The sequence below is a fragment of the Protopterus annectens genome, chromosome 3.part0, assembly GCF_019279795.1.
Source record: "Protopterus annectens isolate FY-2018-M chromosome 3.part0, PAN1.0, whole genome shotgun sequence".
NCBI classification, from domain to species: Eukaryota; Metazoa; Chordata; order Ceratodontiformes; family Protopteridae; genus Protopterus; species Protopterus annectens.
The window spans coordinates 1,108,661,121-1,108,679,808 of NC_056731.1; the positions used below are offsets into that span (position 1 = coordinate 1,108,661,121).

At 44.4% G+C, this 18,688-nt stretch overlaps 1 protein-coding gene across 6 annotated transcripts in view; it reads left to right on the forward strand.

Moving 5' to 3' along the window:
* The window catches only part of LOC122796673 (serine/threonine-protein kinase WNK2-like), a 745,557-nt gene that overhangs the window by 352,057 nt on the left and 374,812 nt on the right, over positions 1–18,688 (forward strand). For all 6 annotated transcript variants that reach the window (XM_044065344.1, XM_044065347.1, XM_044065343.1 and 3 more), the window contains one exon: positions 2,323–2,392. In XM_044065344.1, coding sequence (XP_043921279.1) covers positions 2,323–2,392 — 70 coding nt within the window. The remainder of the gene's footprint in view (positions 1–2,322; positions 2,393–18,688) is intronic.

Below are 18,688 nucleotides of genomic sequence, written 5' to 3' on the forward strand. Positions count from 1 at the left end.
GATCATTAGCGCCAAACGTAACAGTTTTTTCCCTCAAAAGGAAATGGAAATCAGTGTCCCTCAAGTGACTTAAAACACCCTACGAAAGTCTGTAAACTCATTTGAATGAATCACAACTGATTGAAAACATTAAACATGGCTAATGTACCAAAAAAAATAAATAAATAAACTTTTGTAGTGGGCTTTGTCCCCATATACTTACTGCCTAGTTGCACACCTGTGGAGAAAAGAAAAAAACACCACACACACTGATTCAGTGCTGGTGCACAAATGCAAACATCTACATCTGAGTGTACAACATGACAGTGGGCATTGCTAGTCCATACACAATCTTCTAAAGTTACTTCCTTTGCGACTCCTATGATGAAAATTTACACCGTCATATACTATCTGTAGACTACAGTTGCTATCTGTTGTCATTCATTCCAAAGTATTTTCAGCTATCCGTGGTCGTGAAATGCATGTTCAAGCAAATGATGAGGAATTTATGTATCATTTGTGTGTCTGTGTGTGTGTCTGTGTGTGTATGTACATATAGCTATATGGATTCCTGACAGTGTCAAAAGTGTGGAAATTTCTACTGTTTTATTATTTGAACAGAGGAAGTATGACTATTTCAGTCAGGTAAGTGGGACTGGGTTGAGAGTTTGTGCAAGTTTGTACGATTATGGTAAGGGTTAGGTAACAGAATAGACTGATGTAAGTATGTATGTGTGTGTTAAATTGTTAGGTTTAGTATAAATGCTAGACATGTGAATGGGTTTAGCCTCTTGTTTTTGATGGTGTGTATGCATATGAGAAAATTTTTATAATGCATAACAGTTTTATGGAAAAGTTATTTTTAGGTTAGTGCAGTATTGAATGCATATGTGTGTGCATCTGTTTGAAATGAGTGTGTTTCTGGTTACTGTAAGAGATTAGGTTAGATTAGAGTAATTGTGCGTATGTATGCATGTGTTTGTGTTAGTGTCTTGTGCAGTGGTACTGTTGTGTAAAGGGGATTCCTACGTTGTGTAGGGTTAATGATGGGACAAAGGTTAGCATGCATAAGAAAGGGGAAGCAGGGGTAAGTTAAGCCTCCCTGCCCACCATGCCAACCCTAACCCTGCCCCTAACTCCTTCCTTATACATTAATTTATGGAAAACCCCTTTCCCTAGCAGTATCACTATTTAGGCACACATTGTCTGAAATATTTTGTTAAAGATAGGGTTTAGCAGTCAGAAAAGCAATCTGTTTTATTTCTGTTGTCATTAGCTGGTTTTTTAGTTTCTGTTGTTCAGGTTAGTTTTTGTTCAAGTTATTGGCATTCTAGTCGTTGTGTTTGTGGACTTGAGGAGTTTGTCATGTAATCATGTGTCGTGCGTGTGTGTGTGTGTATATATGTATATGTATATGTATATATATATATATATATATATATATATATATATGTGTGTGTGAGAATGTAAATATAGATATGCATGTATGTGTGTGTGTATGTGCGCTTATGTAATATACACATATCTTTGTGAAAAATGCAGGTTGAAAGAACAGAAGAGAAACGTACAGCACCATCAGTCCACATATGTCTGACAGTTGTGCAACCTACATCTGTACCTAAGCAGATGAAAGACCCAAATTGGTTCCACATGTGAGGAAAGCCACCACTCTGATAATCTCTGCGAAACAGGATACAGAAGGGTGGATAGGCCCAAATATAATGATTTACTGTTAGTGCCTTCTTGAAGATCTGTTCTGCCGTTACCTTAAATACCATTGTACTTTTCTGTACAGTCTTTGGCCTTTCTCTGCCCAACTTAATTGAGAGCCTATTGCCTGAAATTTTCTTTGGAAAGAACTGGATTGGACAGGGTTGTCCCTTCTCAGTATGAACTTTGGACCTGTGGTGGTGTGGAGGTATACTGATGAATGGCTATACTTAGACTTTGCTATTGAGCATAGTCTTGTGGATCCTGTGTGAGTGACACTGTTGACAAAGATTGGCTCTCACATTTTTTGTAAGATGGGCAGTCTATCTCCTCACACTTCTCAGAAATTAAATATTCCATAGAGAGTAATGACAGTATCCTTTTAACAAACTAGTAGACATTTAGACTGCAAAAGAATAATGTGTGATGAGATGAGAATGCATTATATGACCAAGGAGGAGTCTAGTTGGAAAAGTGTGAAACCAGTATTCGGAGGATCAACATTACGGTTGGGAGAGATATATGAGAACACAGATTAATCCACAGACACCCTCTTTTCAACTGATTATGAATGTTTAGAGGATAGTTGCAATTCAGCTATGTATTAAACTGTAGCCTTTCTTTTTTACTTAGGAGTCTGTTGTAAATACAGAAGAATATGAAGCGCAGTGTATGGAAATCAGTGACGAGGAGACTTTGGAAGGTATGCATTTGTGTTGATAATTTTAAAATTGTTGTACAGTTTTAAGTGGCATTTGAATTCCCCTTCCCCGACATAAATTTAGCTAATATCTACTGACTGTTTTGTGTGGCAGATCCTTCTGGTCCATTCCCTAGACAGCAGGGAATAGAATTCTGTGTGTGCCAGATCTCCCCACACTTTGTGTAGGGTAACTGAGGTCATAGCACCATTGAAGGGCAGTTTGTATACAGGTAGAGGTGGAGGATTCACAGTGCAGTTTTTTAATGCACTGCTTTCGAAACTAGGGGGATATTCAAAAATATTTGCTTCACTGCTGCACAGTGCTAAATGTCAAGGCTCCCATAATGTGACATGGCCCATTGCCGCTTAGCTGTGTATTAAGGTCAGCATAGTGATGTTAATCCAGGAAAAAGTTCTGCTTAGTTTATGAATGTAGCCATGTTAATGGCAGCAGTCTTCCTGCTGAAACATAATGAAAGGGCTGTGTTACCATGTTGTGTTACTAGAGCATTACAGTGCTTGTTCTGAGGCTTTGCAGTACTGCAGTACTCTTGCATCAGCAAAGCACCTCCTATAGCTTTAACTTGAGCACTGTGACCAGGCCACAGAGGTTCAGCACACCAAACTGCCAGCACATTTCATCTTATAAATGGGAGAAATGTTAAAGTATTTGTGACACCATGCACTGGTCCAGTAATCAAGGAGCCTCAATCATCACCACTAACACCAGTGAGGGGTGTTCACATTGGGATGATAACAAGTACACACAGTAAAGTACAATTTCCTTTAAGAGCACGCAGAAATCACAGTCAGTCTGGGGCTGAGTTCTCCCTTTCCCTGCAAATCTTCAATAAGACTCCCCACTGGCACAGCTATAGGGTTCAGATCTCAGCCGAGTAGTCAAGTCAAAACCGCCAGTACCCTGTATGTCCAACCAGTGCTTCGTGTCCTTGCCTAAATAGCTGACGCGCGCGCGCACATGCACACACTTTGAGATATGATTTATATACAAACACACAGACACTCCTGGGGAAGGCAGGCACATGTTCACTATCTATGCCCAATTCTGCCTGGCTATGAGGTAGTAATCCACTGCCACCAACTACTCTTATCAGCTACTATAAAGGCCCTTACCAAAGGGTGTCCAATTCTGCTGTGCAATGTTACTGATATCCAATTGGTAGGTGTGACTGAGACTTGAAGGCTATTTAGGAGTGGCCTATACAGTATCACCAAATACATGCAAGTACCCTTAAGAGCTTAAATTATCTCTACACAAAAGAACCACAGTTAAAATGATAAAATATATTTAATAATAAGTAATAAAAACACAAGACCATACTTATTAACTCAACACAGTGACATTAGAGAGTTCAGAAATCACAGGAAATACTTAAAAACAACATTGTAGGATAGCCTGACATAAATATAGAAAACGCCTAAACTAATCTTGCTATTTTTATCTATATCTACGAGAAATACTAAGGTCTAGATCCTACTTACAAGGCAAAGTGCTGGTGAGTTGTTGTCAGCTTCAGAACAAAATGCAAAATGCTATCTCTCTCTCTCTGAGATGGTCTTAAATTGATAATGCACATTACTGCCGAGTCATTTCAGATTACATCATTCTTGTCACCTCTGCTTGAGTTTCCCAGGCTCACAGAACTTAAAATTTAACATTTATTTGATCTGCAGCTTCCAGAAACCACAGCAATAAAAGACACTCTACATGTGAAACCTAGTAATTATCTCTGTCTTAGGACAATACAAAGAATTTCCAGCTACAGACATCCTGTTTCCTAGCTTGAGGTAACACAGTTGTAAAATTCTTTACTGATCAGCTTTCTTCCAGCAGTGTGCACTCTGGTTACATTTTTAAAGCTCAACACACAAAACAGTTTTCTTACATTTGTCAAATAAGCCTGTGAATCATATTAATATTTACAGTGATGTAGAATTATTTACAAAATTCTATCTAGCAAGGCTGGCAGCCTGTCAGTTTCTCACAGTGGTAAAGCTAGAAAAGGGCAGATAAGCAGAGGAGCTCATACTAAGGTAACCATAAGGAATGTTCATTTGGTAGGGAGAGGAACATTTGGGGGGATCGGTACCCTTTCATGTATCTGAAGAAGGATAGATTAGTATGTAATAAAGGGGTTGTGTGGGAAGAGTAGAAGGAGTAGAGAAGATGAGCAGAGGCAGACAAGCATAAAACAGACATTGATGCATGGTATGGCTACATAGCATATGGCAACAAAGGGGAGGACATCTATTAATGGAGAGGCTTGGACTACATGTAAGTATTTGTTCAAGATTCTGAGAGGTGTGGAAAGTCCACAGTGTGAGATGCAAGCATTTCATCAAAAGGGACAAAAAAACTTTTATTTAAATTCTGCTTAAATATTTTAAGCTGCACTTACAGTGACCTTTGTAGTGCTTTTTTTTTTGTACTTCTCTGCTTTTTGTCCATTTTAGCCAAAACATTACCTGCTTGCTTTTTTTAGTTCGTTCTGGGACCTTAGTTCTTGTACCTTCATTTAAAGTTGTGGGTAGATTGTGTATTACTGCAAGATTTTACCATTGTTTGTACATTATACTGCCCTTCTATTTTTGTAAGTAGAATTACATGTGAATGGTAGCTTTTTGTATTTTATACCCAGTCTGGGGCCCTCAATCTCTTGTAGCTTCATATCACAGTTGTGGCAAAACTGATGATCTGTCTGTTTTAAACCTAGTTTAGTCCTTTATTACATCATTACTGGTAAATTTCTGCATCGTCTGGTGCCTTCATGTATGGTAGGATTGTGATGGTGGTAGTATTGTGAATTCTGCTACAGGATTTGTGCTTCAGTACTTTTTATAGCTGTATAGGCATCCTTAAAGTTGCATTCCAGTATCCTAAAGTAATCTTTTAGAGTAATGTATCACTGAGGACTGGAGTAGACTGAGAGAACAGGGGGAAAAATAGTAGCAAGGTAAACAAAGGCACTGTAATGCAGTCATAAGCTGAAACTTCACCCTGCACTTCCCCTATGAAATGCATACTAGCACAACCCGTCCCCCCAAACTGTTAACAGGGAGCAGGTCCTGGTAGCGCTTGTTAATGCCAAAAACACAGCCTCGCTGGGCCTTGTCAGTATGCTGGGATGCCTCAAATAGCTTGAAGCTTGACTTACCAGGCCCACTTGAGACACTTTTCAACTATAGCCTCAAAGCAGTCTTTGTACCATGAGAATGGAGGACTGCAACAGTTAACCCACTCCACGAGAGTGGACCATCAGCTGACCATGTCAACTACAGACTTATTAGTCTGAGTAGTCTAATATGTAAAGCCGTGGAGCGAATTATCATTGAGATAATCAGCATAGACAGGCAACCTTCAGACACTGGACCCAACCCACTGTGGCTTTGACAAGGGAAGGTCATGCCTACTAAACCTGGTGAACTTATTTGAGAAGGTCATCAAGGCAATGGATGTGGGGAAAACCGTGCATACCACCTAACTGGACCTGACTAAGGTGTTTGATACAATACCCCCCTCAGATATAGTTGACAAGCTCACCAGTCTGGAACCCCCTATGTAACTCATTAGATTGCCAGCTGGCTCAGACATGACCCAGGAAATCAGGATTGTTAAGACCACCTCGTGTTAAGAGACTGGTCACCAGCAGGGTGCCTCAGGGCTTCCTGGTGGGACCACTCCTATTTGGCATCTACTTCTCGGAGGTAAAGGCTAATGTCAAGGGCCTCTGGCTGACAAGGTCACAGATAACTACAAATTTGGAGCTGTCATAGATTTCCTTCCATGACACAAACATCATACAACAGGGTTTAACACAGTCAGTTGCCTGGTGCCAAAATCACAGATTAAAACTCACTGCCAAGAAATGTATTATAGTGCCTTTGGGAAAGCTGCCACCCAGGCTAATTACTCCGTAGGTAAGACACCCTAATAGTGGACCCAGTAGCCAGTGATCTGAGAACATACATAGAAAGCAGTCTGACCTTTAACCAACATTTTGCCATAGTAGTAAGATTATCTTTCTATGTTGCTCAATTTGTAAGTAAGCTGATGGCATCCAAGTCTAAGTAAGTCATAGTGCCACTTTATTTGGCCCTTATCAGACCCATCATCGAGTATAATGTCTGCTTCAGCATGTTACTGATCAGGCATATGCAGCAGTTGAAATGTCCACAAAGGTTCCTTACTAGGAGAATCCAGGTTATAAGCACATTGTTCTATACAGATCACCTTAACTCATTCCCTCCAGTAGAGCTCTTTTGAGTGTGCACCTTTAACTCCCAGTGGGTGTGGCTTCAGCCTTTAAAAAAATGAAGTTATCACTTTTCAGTTCTAACAAATACTTATTGACAGAGGTCATATATCAATACAATTGTGTTTGTCATCATATATGCTTCAAGATAAAATATTCTGATGCCTTGTGTGTAGCATGGTTTTGGAATTATTAATGCAAATATGAACAGGCAATATTCGATGCCTAGAGGAGCAGTAGGAGGTAACTGCAGAAACACCTGTAGGCATCACTCGGCTGTAATGAGTTAAGATCATATCTCTACACTTGGTCTCCTGTAGGTTACTGAGAGGCGATCAATGCCTGGCAAACAAGGCATCCTGTGATTCAGCGCTGATGGACCTTTTGTAGATCCACACAGCAAGCTGCGTCAGAACCACTAGATCTAAGGATTTAAATTTTGCTTGTGACATAAGACATGTCAAGACAGATGTGTCTCAGAGAATCCCCAAGCTCTGGAACAGGCTTCCCCGTCCATGTGAACTAAAGTCCATCCCTCACCCTTTTAGTGTAACCTTGACTTATGGATTGGAAATTGGAAATTCACCCTGGGTCTGGCCCCCATGTGTCAGCTAGACAGAGATAGATTATGTCCCAAACTAATAATAACCCCCCCACACACAACCTCTAGAAACTTCATAACAGCCCCCTCCTAATAAACACCTGTGATACACGAGGACACAATTGTGTTTGGTTGGGTTGCATGGCTAGGCTTATAAAGGCCCTCTTGGTGGTTAGCCTGGTATGTATAACTTTGAATCTGTAAGCAATGGCGTATAAGGTAGGGAAACAGCAGGGTTGGGGGTGTAGGATGGGATTTGGGGGAGTACCTTTCTGACCATCTCAGAGGAGAGCCTACCCAGCCATTAATCACATATGTGCCTGACTTCACATGACTGTACTGGATATGCCTGGAAGTACTGCATGGTACCAGTGTGAACATCCAGCAGCTGACTCGCTTCTGATACATCCAGCTTGCAAAACACATGCTAGCTAGCCACAGGGGATACCTCCTAAGCCACTCATGGAAGCAGAAGTGTTCCCCCTAGCCACCTCCCGGTGAGAGATGTCCACCAGTGAACCTTTTGCGTATCCTTCAGCAGGGGGTTCATGATGAAATGTGGCAGCAGACATGTCAGGTGGTGCAAACCCTGGAGCTTTCCCATCTGCCTTTAACCTGCACCACAGCTGGACCTGAGTAAAGATCAGAGAGAGAAAAAAAAGAATGAAAAGAAAAATACATTATTACATATGTATGTTACAGATAGAATTTTAGTTGTGCAGTGCTTTTTTGAGCCGTAGTATGTTCACCCTTTAGCCTGAAAAGTCTGTCGGCTGACAGCTGAGGCATAGTCAGCCAAGAGCAACACACACACGCACACGCACACACACACACAAACATGCATACGCACACAAACACACACTCTGGCATACGTAGCCTAGATGTGTACACGTCTTGTCATGGGCCCATGTGATTGGTAGCAACTAGAAAGTTCGTGTTCCTGTGTGCAGGTTTTACACACACATAGTGTGTATGATCAAGATGAAAGCTGAACAAAAAAGGCTTTCTGGGATTAAATATTCAGGAAGTGGTACAGGACAGCAGTGTTGTGAGTGAGCATAATAGAATACTAGGGACATGAGTGTTGAAGGGACATTAGTATGAAAATGTGTGCCTTGACTAAGCCTCACTACTGCACCATGGATAGGTCCATCACAGGAGGGTGGACTTGACAACACAGAAGTCTCTCACAGAAGTGGAAGACTTCATAATATCCATGGTCAATGCTGACAAACAGACCTTCATACCAGGTAGTAGCGTGAAAATGAAAGGTGGGTTAGTGTCTATCACAGATATCCTGCTTTTTTAATTTCTCCAAATCTTGGGTTTCTAATACCATGACAGGAATGGACCCCATTCCTAAGTCAAAGTACAATTAAAGTTCATAAAATTAGTATTGTTTCAATCTTTGAAGTCAGCCAAAAGTGCTCTTTGCAGCACCAGCAATGTGCACAGTAATGACGACTCCTGCAGTTTGAATGCAGTTACATGTACAGTGGATATAAAAAGTGTACACATCCCTGTTAAAATGCCAGGTTTTTGTGTTATAAAAAAATGTGAGACCACGATAAATCATTTCAAAACTTTTCACACCTTTAATGTGACCTATAACCTGTACAATTCAATTGAAAAACAAACAGATCTGTTAGCAGAAAAAATAAAAAATGTACAATAAGCTGGTTGCAGAAGTGTGCACACCCTTAAACTGATACTTTGTTGAAGCACCTTTTGATTTAATTACAGCATTCAGTCGTCTTGGGCACACCTGCCATCAATCAAAGAGAATCTGCTTAACCCCGAATAAAGTTCAGCTGTCCTAATAGGATTTTCCTGACATTTACTCAGTTGCCTGCTACAGCAAAAGCCATGGTTCGCAGAGAGCTTACAAAGCATCAAAATTATCTCATAGTTGAAAGGTATCAGTCAGAAGAAGGGTACAAAAAATTTCCACAGCATTGGATATACCATGGAACACAGTGAAGACGATCATCAAAAAGCAGAGAAAATATGGGACAACAGTGACGTTGCAAAGAACTGAATGTCCCTCCAAAATTGATGAAAAGGCAACTGGTCAAGGAGGCTACCAAGAGACCTACAGCAACACTGAAGGAGCTGCAGGAATTTGTGGCAAGTACTGGTTGTGTACTACATGTGACAACAATCTCTGTAGTCTCCATATGTTTGGGCTATGGGTTAGGGTTGCAAGACAGAAAGCCTTTTCTTACACACAAAAACATCCAGGCCCAGCTAAAATTTGCAAAACAATACATAGTCTCCCAGAAACGTGGGAAAATGTGCTATGGTCTGATGAGACCAAGGTCAAACTTTTTGGCCACAATTCCAAAAGGTACATTTGGAGCAAAAACAATTCACATCACCAAAAGAACACCATCCCCATGGTGGTAACAGTATCATGCTTTGTGATTGCTTTTCTTAAACTAGAACTGGGGCTTTTCTTAAACTAGAACTGGGGCTTTAGTCAAGGTGGAGGGAATTATGAATAGTTCCAAATACCAGTCATTTTGGCCCAAAACCTTCAGGCGTCTGCTAGAAAGCTGAGTATGAAGAGGCATTTCACCTCTCAACATGACTATGACCCCAAGCATACATCCAAATCAACAAAAGAATGGCATCACCAGAAGAAAATTAAAGTTTTGGAATGGCCCAGCCAGAGCGCAGACCTAAATCCAATAGAAAATCTGTGGTGTGACCTGAAGAGGACTGTGCACAAAAGATGCCCTCACAATCTGACAAATTTGCAGCACTTTTGCAAAGAAAAGTGGACAAATATTGCCAATCAAGATGTACCATGCTGACAGACTCCCACCCAAGAAGACTGAATGCTGTAATTAAATCAAAAGGTGCTACAACAAAGTATTAGTTTAATGGTGTGCACACTTATGCAACCAGCTTATTGTACGTTTTTTATTTTTTATATTTTTTCCCCAAACAGATTTGTTTTTCAATTGAATTCTACAGGTTATAGGTCACATTAAAGGTGGGAAAGTTTTGAAATTATTTATTGTGATTTCATTTTTATATCACAAAAACCTGGCATTTTAATAGGGGTGTATACACTTTTTATATCCACTGTATTGGTAACATATGTAAATATGATTGTAGATTTTTTTATAAGACCTGTTGCTGCTGCTACTATTTGACACTGTTTGGGCATCTTTCTTTCACACTGCTCTCATTTCTGCTTGCAAATCTTGATATTTTATGGCTTTGTGTCTCTCTCTACACAAGATACTATAGTCACTGGGTGTAGCTATTTCAATGTTCAAGGATGCTTTTGTCTTCTTTTCATGGACCACTATAGCTGTTTTTTTTCGCATCTGTCTTTTGAATTGTTGGTAATGGGTGATCGCATGCGATGTAGACATAATTTTCTATGATGCTTTGTGGTTCATGTTTCAAGTGTTTTTCAGCCACTCCAGTACCATAATGTTTGCACAGTCCCCAGTGCAACGATCTTCCCACATTATTGTGCCTTTCAGTATACAGTCCTTCTACCATTAGTATGTCACAACCAGCGACAAGGTGTGCGACTTTTTCCAACTCTGTTTTACAAAACCTACATTTTTCTGTTTCTCACACATGTTCAATGGACTTTGTAAACCAACTTGTATGTAGCCCACTATCTTGGACCACCAATATTAACCTTTCATCTTTTGGTTTGAATTCGCCTGTCCTTAACCATTCCTGCATTCGATCCTGATCAACATGAGGTTCTTCCAGAAGTTTTTTTCACTTGCAACTATATTTATGCATTTTCCACATTTCTTTCCTTCTCATCTGATCTTTCACCTTATATGCTTTCATTTGTTTTTTGACACATTATATTGCTGCCTGATTTTTATCCACTTCTGGTTTGATTTCCATTCCTGCTTCACGCCTATATGCTTTTGCTATATTAAATAGGGAAGTCATATTAGACTTATAGGTTCATAGGTAGGTACTAGGCTATCTGCCCAAGGGCATTTATAAGCCTAGCCAGAGTGTGTCGGCTTTCGCCGCCGCATTGATTAATTGATCCTCTGTCAAGCAGAGCCAATGATGTAATCCCAGGGGTGTATTTTCTGTTACCCATCCACTTGTCAAGGTTTCTGTTGAAGAGTGTTAGTGAGGGGCTCTGCCTAATGTAGTTTGGAATTTTGTTCCAAAGCATGGGGAGTCACTGAGACAGGAATCTATCCCTCCAGCATGTTCTATTTATTGTTGTGGTGAGGTTAACTCACTAGAGCACGTGGCTCGCAGTGACTTGGATTTCTTTAGGTGGAGCATGTCCATCAATTCTGATTTGGGCATGGCTTTGTAAGTCGAGCAGGGATCACCTCTGAGTAAGCGATATGCCATTGAGTACAGCCGAAGTTTTTTCAGTCGGGCTACATAGGACATATGTTTGAGGCCAGTAATCCTCTTGGTGAGGTACTTTTGTGGTCTTTCCAGCTGTTGGAAGTGTCTTGTGAGGTACATACCAAATGCAGCATTGTACTCTATGATGGGTCTGATGAGTGACCTGTAGAGGGGCACTATAACCTCTTTCTAGATGCGAACCCTTCAGTAATTGGATGGGCCACATAGAAGGATTTCCTAACTACTTTGGCAATATGATTGTCAAAGGAGAGATTACTATCTACCTGGGTCCCCAGATCTCTTATTACCTCTTCTGTATTAAGGGGGCTGCCACCTATGTGGTAATTCGTGGGTGTTTTGTTTTTCCCAAACGGGATGACTATGCATTTTTGGCATTTAGCTTGAGGCCATGACTTTGACACCAGGTGTCCGTCTCAGTAAGGCCCTTTTGGAGGATGTCCATGTCAGCCAGAAAGTCAGTTAAGTCTCCCAGTTTGCAGTCATCAGCGAACTTGGTTAGCCATAGTCCTCCTGTGTTTGCCTGTACTTCTGAGAAGTATATGCTGAACAGTAGGGGTTCCATGACCGAGCCTTGCAGGACACCACTTGTGACTGGTTTAGAGCTGGACCTGGAGCCCACTATTCTTACCGTGCGAGTTCTATCTGTAAGCCAGTTGGCAACCCATCCCGTGATGTAGGAGTGGTTTATGTTCAGGCTGGTGAGTTTTTCTGTAATACCAGAGTGGGGACTGGTGTCGAAAGCCATGGCGAGGTCAAGGTAGGCTGTGTGAACCACCTTTCCCTCTTCTATGGCCTTGGTGACTGTCTCGAAGTCAACCAGGTTTAGTAGGCATGATCTGCCCTTAAAAAAGCTGAACTGGGTGGGGTCAAGTGTTTGGAGGTTCCCAATGTCTTTGTTAGAGTTTCATGATGATGCACTCCATAGCTTGTAGACCAGGCGAGTCAGGCTGATGGGGCGATAGTTACCAGGGTCAGTTGTGGCCTCTCCTTTGTGGAGTGGAATAACTGTTGCTGTGTGCCATTCTATGGGCGCGTAACCTGTGGAGAGGCTGAGATTGAACGGCGTGCTTAGGTGGGGGGGTTAGTTTGTTCTGTAGTTTGTGCAAGACGTAGCCTGGGACACCATCTGGCCCCATTGGCGCTGTGTTTTTGGCTATTGAAAGGGCTGTTTTCACCTGTGCGTCTGTGATTTCCAAGACACTACACTTTTCTGGTATTATTGTGGGCCCTCTATCTGCCAGGATGTTGGCAATATCCGTAGGTTCAGTATATTTTGTGCTGTTTTGCACTAGTTCAGTGCATATCTGTGAGTTGCCATTAACATGGCTAAAGAAGGCTTTGTGGTTATCTTTTGAATCCTTGGCTATTTTTCTTTCGAAGTTAGCCTTGGATGATATTATGAGGGACCTTAGTTTCTTACTGATACTGATCAGGGATGTCTTTCCTTCTTGGGATTTGCTTTTTTTATGAACTAGCTTCCTCCTCCTATTGTATAGCCTGTTTATGGCAGGGGTCCACCAGACTGGTTTCCTTCTCTTAAAGGAGTGAGTCTTGGTGTTGCTAGGGATGGCACAATCCATGCATCCTTGTAGGTGCTCATAGAGTGCATTTGTAAAGGTTTCTGCATCTTGGGCAGCATTATCCTTTAGCGTGGGGGCTGTGAAACGTACCGCCTCTGTCAAGTAAGGTGAGGTTTGCTTTAGAAAAGTTTTTTTTACTGTGGTTTCCTTAGTTGGTGGTGGTGTCTGGACAGCCAGCGTGATTAGTTTATGGTCTGCTCTAACCAGCCCGTGTTGGTGGTGACCAGGTCCAGTATGTTTTCACCTCTGGTAGGGGAGTTTACCAGCTGATCCAGGGCGTTTGAGTTGATGAATTCCAGGAAGCACTGGGCCTGGCAGTTTGTACTCTAGTAGTTTTCCCAGTTAATGGTAGGGTAATTGAAATCGCCCAATATCAGGGTGTTCGGTAGGCCCTTCATGTTTTCCACCGTCTCCAGAAAGGTGGAGTGGTGGTCCTGGGTCATGGAGGGTGATCTGTAGCAGGCCACAATTTGCATTGCAAATTTGCCCAATGTTAGTTGCACATGGATGATCTCAGAGGTATCATGCTGCACCACTAACCTGGAGGTGTAGGTATCCTTGATGAATATTTGTGATAAGTTGTCTATCTCGCCTTCATTCTTGCTGGATGGGTTCGAGCAACCTCGCCCACTGCCACTCTAAAAGCTCGAGAGCTAGTTCCACCGGCTCGAGGCTCCCCTATATCCCACAATGCTAGGCGGTAACTCCTCAGATCTCGTTTGCCGCTATAGCGATCGAGGTGCTCTTCCAACCGGCTCTTCAGGTTAGTTGCTTAAAACTAAGTTTAACTAATATAGACCCCCTTTTAAGTTAATTTTTCTTTATTATTTACTAAATTAGGTAGTTTCTTACCATCCCCTTTCAAATTCTCCCCTTCTTTCCAAAAAACTCTCAAGAGTTCTTCCCTTAGGCCTTTAGACCCCGTCCCACCCTTCCTAGTAGTTGGAGTGACTGTCTTTTTCTGTAGGGAATTATTTGATTAAATGATTTGATTTAATTACTTTAATTTTCAATGAGTGTAATCTGTGTGTGTGTGTGAGTGTGAGTGGTTACACTTTCTTCTTTAGAAATGTCTAAAGAATCAAAGGTCTCAGGCTTTAAGAAGTGTGACTCGTGCTGTCAGAAGATGTCTCTGACAGACGGTCACACTTCTTCTGTATACTGCCTGGGACCTTTGCACCTGCAGGACTCATGTGCTGTTTGCCATGGTTTCAGCCGTAGAGTCCTGCAGGAGCGAAAAAATAAGCTCATTTTAAGGGGCTTATTGAAGCCTGAGGGTCCCCCGACTCAATCTTCGGGGAAACCCTCCAAGCCTACCAGACCGTCGGCTCCAGTGTCTGAGTCGTCCCCTGGGGCTTCAAAGTCTGTTCGACCATCGGCTCCGGCCGGAGCTGGTGATTCTCGAACACATATTTCTACTGTTTCCTCGGCTCCGGCCGGAGCCGAGGTAGACATCGCTGAGTCGGCTCCGATAAAGTTATCGGAACCGACTTCCAGGAAGAGGTCAAGGTCACTATCTATCGGCTCCGTTCATTCGGCTCCAGCATCGCCATTGTTGTCTGAACGGAGCCATAGATCTCACTCCTCTAGGTCGTCGAGACTGTCAGATCATGACCTTCAGAGGGTGGTGAGTCGACTTCTCAAGTCCGAGGCACTGGCCCAAATACTTCAGAGCCCGACTCAACAGTCGATGGCTAATCCCGTCACTCAGAATGTTCCTCCTCTGACTCCTTTGAGTTCGGAGCCGGGGCGGCTCGGACCCGAGACTGTGGCTGCGTCGGAACCGATACCTTTGTCTTCGGTGCCGTCGTCTGCTCCGATGTCTTCTCTGGAGGAATCTCGGCGCCGGACTTCCCTCGTTGGCTCCGAGGGGGCGAGTGGCATCGGACCCTTGTCCGACCCCGCTCTCCCTCTCGGTGCTTCGGCGCTGGTGAGTTTGGCTCCGACATCGGCCTCGGAGCCATTACTGTCGGTGCCGGGGGAGGTTTTCAGCTTTCGGAACGGAGACCTCTGGCTCTGCCTGACAGGGATGCCTTCAAGGTCATGAGGAGCGTGTTAGAACCTGGTTCAACCCCACAGTCGGCTCCATCTGCCCCTCCTTCCGCGGTGCCTGCGGTGATTTCTTCTCACCCCCTCATCCCGGATCGTAGAGAGCCAGCTCCTCAAGTTTCCCCAGTGGGGATCTCCTCCTCTTCTGAGGCCTCTCCTGACCCGGTAGGAGAGCCCCCTAGGAAGAGGCAGTGCAAGAGGAAGCACATTGACTCCCCTGAGTCTGTCACCTCTGACACTGATTTAGAGGATTCTGAAGGTTCCCCTCGTTCCCCCTCTGAAGATGTCTCCTTTGCAGACATCTTCGAAATCTTAAAACAGAAGGGGAATTGGCCAGCCCTCAACCCTTCAGAGGATGAATCTGTGCATCTTGAGGCATTTGGCTCTCGCCCTTCCACCTCCTGGGTGTCCCCTCCCTTTGACCCCCTTATGCAAGTGGTGGCAAAGAAGGCCTGGACGGCTCCTGACTCAGTGGAACCCACCCCCAGGAGACCATCAAAATTTATCACTGCCCCCAAGGACAAAGAATTCTTGACCAAAGGCGTCTCTGTTGATGCTATGGTGGTGGCTGCGGCCACCAAGAAAGAGCTAGCTGATCCTTCATTGCCTGTTCATCCGCCTAACAAGGAGTCTAGGACTGTGGACAGGTACGGGAAGCGGATGACGTTATGTGATCCTATCTCGCCTACATTCTGTACTGAATGGTTCTGAGCCGATCCTCGGCTCCGACTCAGCACGCTATGCTATAGAGCGAAGTCTCTTATTGGCTGAGCTATTCTATATCCCAGGATGCACCACCACTACTTCCCCAGATCTCGTTTGCCGCTTACAAGCTAGGACGTGGTCTCGAACTTGGCTGAGCTAAGTGCTTTTTCTGAGAGTTTTTTTCTGTCAGAAATTTCTTTAATCTTAACCCAAAAGCTGTTTTAACAGCTATCGTTGTGTATAATTGTGTTTTTGTGGATATTTTGTGGTAAAATTTTTTGTGACTGGACAGGGAAAGGTTTCCGTCTAAGTTAGAGGGGCCTACCCCTCGTTCTTTAGTGAGTCTTCTTGTTGTTTCGGAGAGGTCAAGTACCTGTTTTAGTTAGAGGGTTCTTGGCCCTCCTGTTGGTGTGTTTGTCATTCGTGTATTTTTTCTTGGGCTTTCGCCTCTCTTGTTAAAAAAAAAAAAAATTGTTGTGCAAACCTTTTGTACTGAGTTCCATACTTAGTGTTTTTCTCTGACAAAGTGAATAGTGTCTACAAGCATTATGTCTAAGGAGCATAGACCCTCAGGATTTAAAAAATGTACAAGATGCAACTACAAAATGTCCATCACGAACGATCACTCCTTATGCGTGTACTGTTTAGGCGCCAAACACCTTCAGGAGTCTTGCAGCGTGTGTCACGCTTTTTCCTCTCGGGTCCTCCAAGAGAGGAAAAATAAATTGATCTTAAAAGGGCTTATCAAACCCTCCTTCGAAGAGGCCTCATCTTCCTCTTCCTCTCCAGCTAAGAAAAATAAATAGTCTGCTCCGACCAGCCCGTCGGAACCGACCACTAAGAAATCTAGGCAGGCTTCTCCATCGGCTCCACGGACTTCGGAGCCGAGGGTGGAACGGTCTGCCTCGATGCCTCCAGCCTAGACTCCTCTGGTTACAGAGCAGATGGCTGGGGCTTCGAGAGGTGGGTCACCTTCATCGGCTCCACTGATTTTGGAGCCGATGAGGGCTGCCGGCTCAGACTCTTCCCCTTCGGCGCCGAAGCCCTCTTTGGCACCGAGAGAAATTGCTATGGAATCTCCCTCGGCACCGATATTGATCGAGTCTATTCGGAGCCGGCCCCCCAGTCCTTCGGAGCCGATGGGGAAGTCTGCTCGGACCCGGTCGGTCTCCTCCCGATCTTCCAAGATGTCGGATTCGGACATCGACAGGGTGCTCCAAAGGCTGTTTCAGTCTCCTGTATTCCAGAAATTAGTTTTGGCTCCAGCCCAATCGGCTTCGGAGCCGATGGCCCACCCTGTAGTTCTGGTTCCTCCTCCAACAGCCTCGGCACCATTGGAGCCGGTGCTGGTGGAGCCGATGGAGGTTTTCGGGTCTGCTCCGACCCTTACTCCGACCCCGGCTTTCGGGTCGGAGTTCGGTACACTGACCTCCTCGGTCGGCCCCGGGGGTGACGCTTCGGGACCGATGTTTTCGGTTCCGAGCCTTCCTCTCGGTGCGTCTGCTGCGGGGGTGCCGTCTACTGTTGTGGCCCCGGGGGTTGGACCTTCCCAGGACTCTGGCGGTCCGGCCTTCAGGGCCATGAGGAGTGCTTTGGCCAAATCTTCTTTGGCTACCTCCACGGTCTCACCGGCACCTTCCCTAGACACGGAGACTGGGTCTTTTGTAGTCCCCCTGTCGCTAGACAGCGGAGCCCCGGGGCCTGAGGTCACCCCAGTGGGGTTTCCCCCCCTCCTGGGGTCCCTCTGAAGCTTCTTCGGAGGAACCCCCAAGGAAAAGACTGTGCAAGAGGAAGCACGTCAACTCCCCCGATGAGTCTCTCGTCGGACACCGATCTTGATGATGTGGAGGGGTCCCCTAAGTCGTCCTCGGATGATGTCTCCTTTGCAGACATCTTGGAAGTCCTCAAACAACGAGGCGGCTGGCATTCCAAACCCCCTTCCGCTGACAAGTCGGTGTTCCTCAAGGCCTTCGGGGCTCAGCCCTCTGCCTCCTGGGTGTCTCCGCCCTTCGACGAGCTCCTAGATTTGATCTGTCGGGTGGGAGCATCCAGACTCTGTGGAACCGGTGCCGGCTCACCCAAATAAATTCTTATCAGCACCCCCAGAGAAGGAGTTTCTGACCAAAGGTGTGGCTGTAGATGCCCTGGTGGTGGCATCTGCTACCCAACAAGATGTAGCAGAGGCTTCGACGTCCGTCCATCCTCCTAATAAGGAGTCTAGGAGCATGGACGATGCACGGAAGCGCACCCTCAGTTCAGTGGCCTTTACCTTAAGGTCCCTGAACTATTTGACGCACTTCACTAAACTTCAGAGGGATCTGGTCAAGGAGCTTTCAGATACCCTCTTGGGTAACCTACCTGAGCAGCTGGCCCAGACAGTTGGCTCTCAGTTGGCTACTCTGTCATCGATATCAAACTCGTCCATGAGGCTCATTTCGTATGCAGCCGAGGGGGCGAGTAGAGCGGCGGGTATGGGTGTTGCTCTACGGAGGCAAGCCTGGCTCCGCCTGTGTCATTTTGCGGAAGCCTTTAAGTCTTCCTTTGCCGACGCTCCCTTTGATGGGTCCTCTTTGTTTGGACCCAAGGTAAAGGACACATTGACCCACTGTGAACAAGAAGGTAAGACTTTGACTGCCGTAGGGGCACGGTTTTCCACTCCCTTTTGGCCTTACCCCAAGGCTGAAAGAGGAGGGAAAATGTGGTTCCA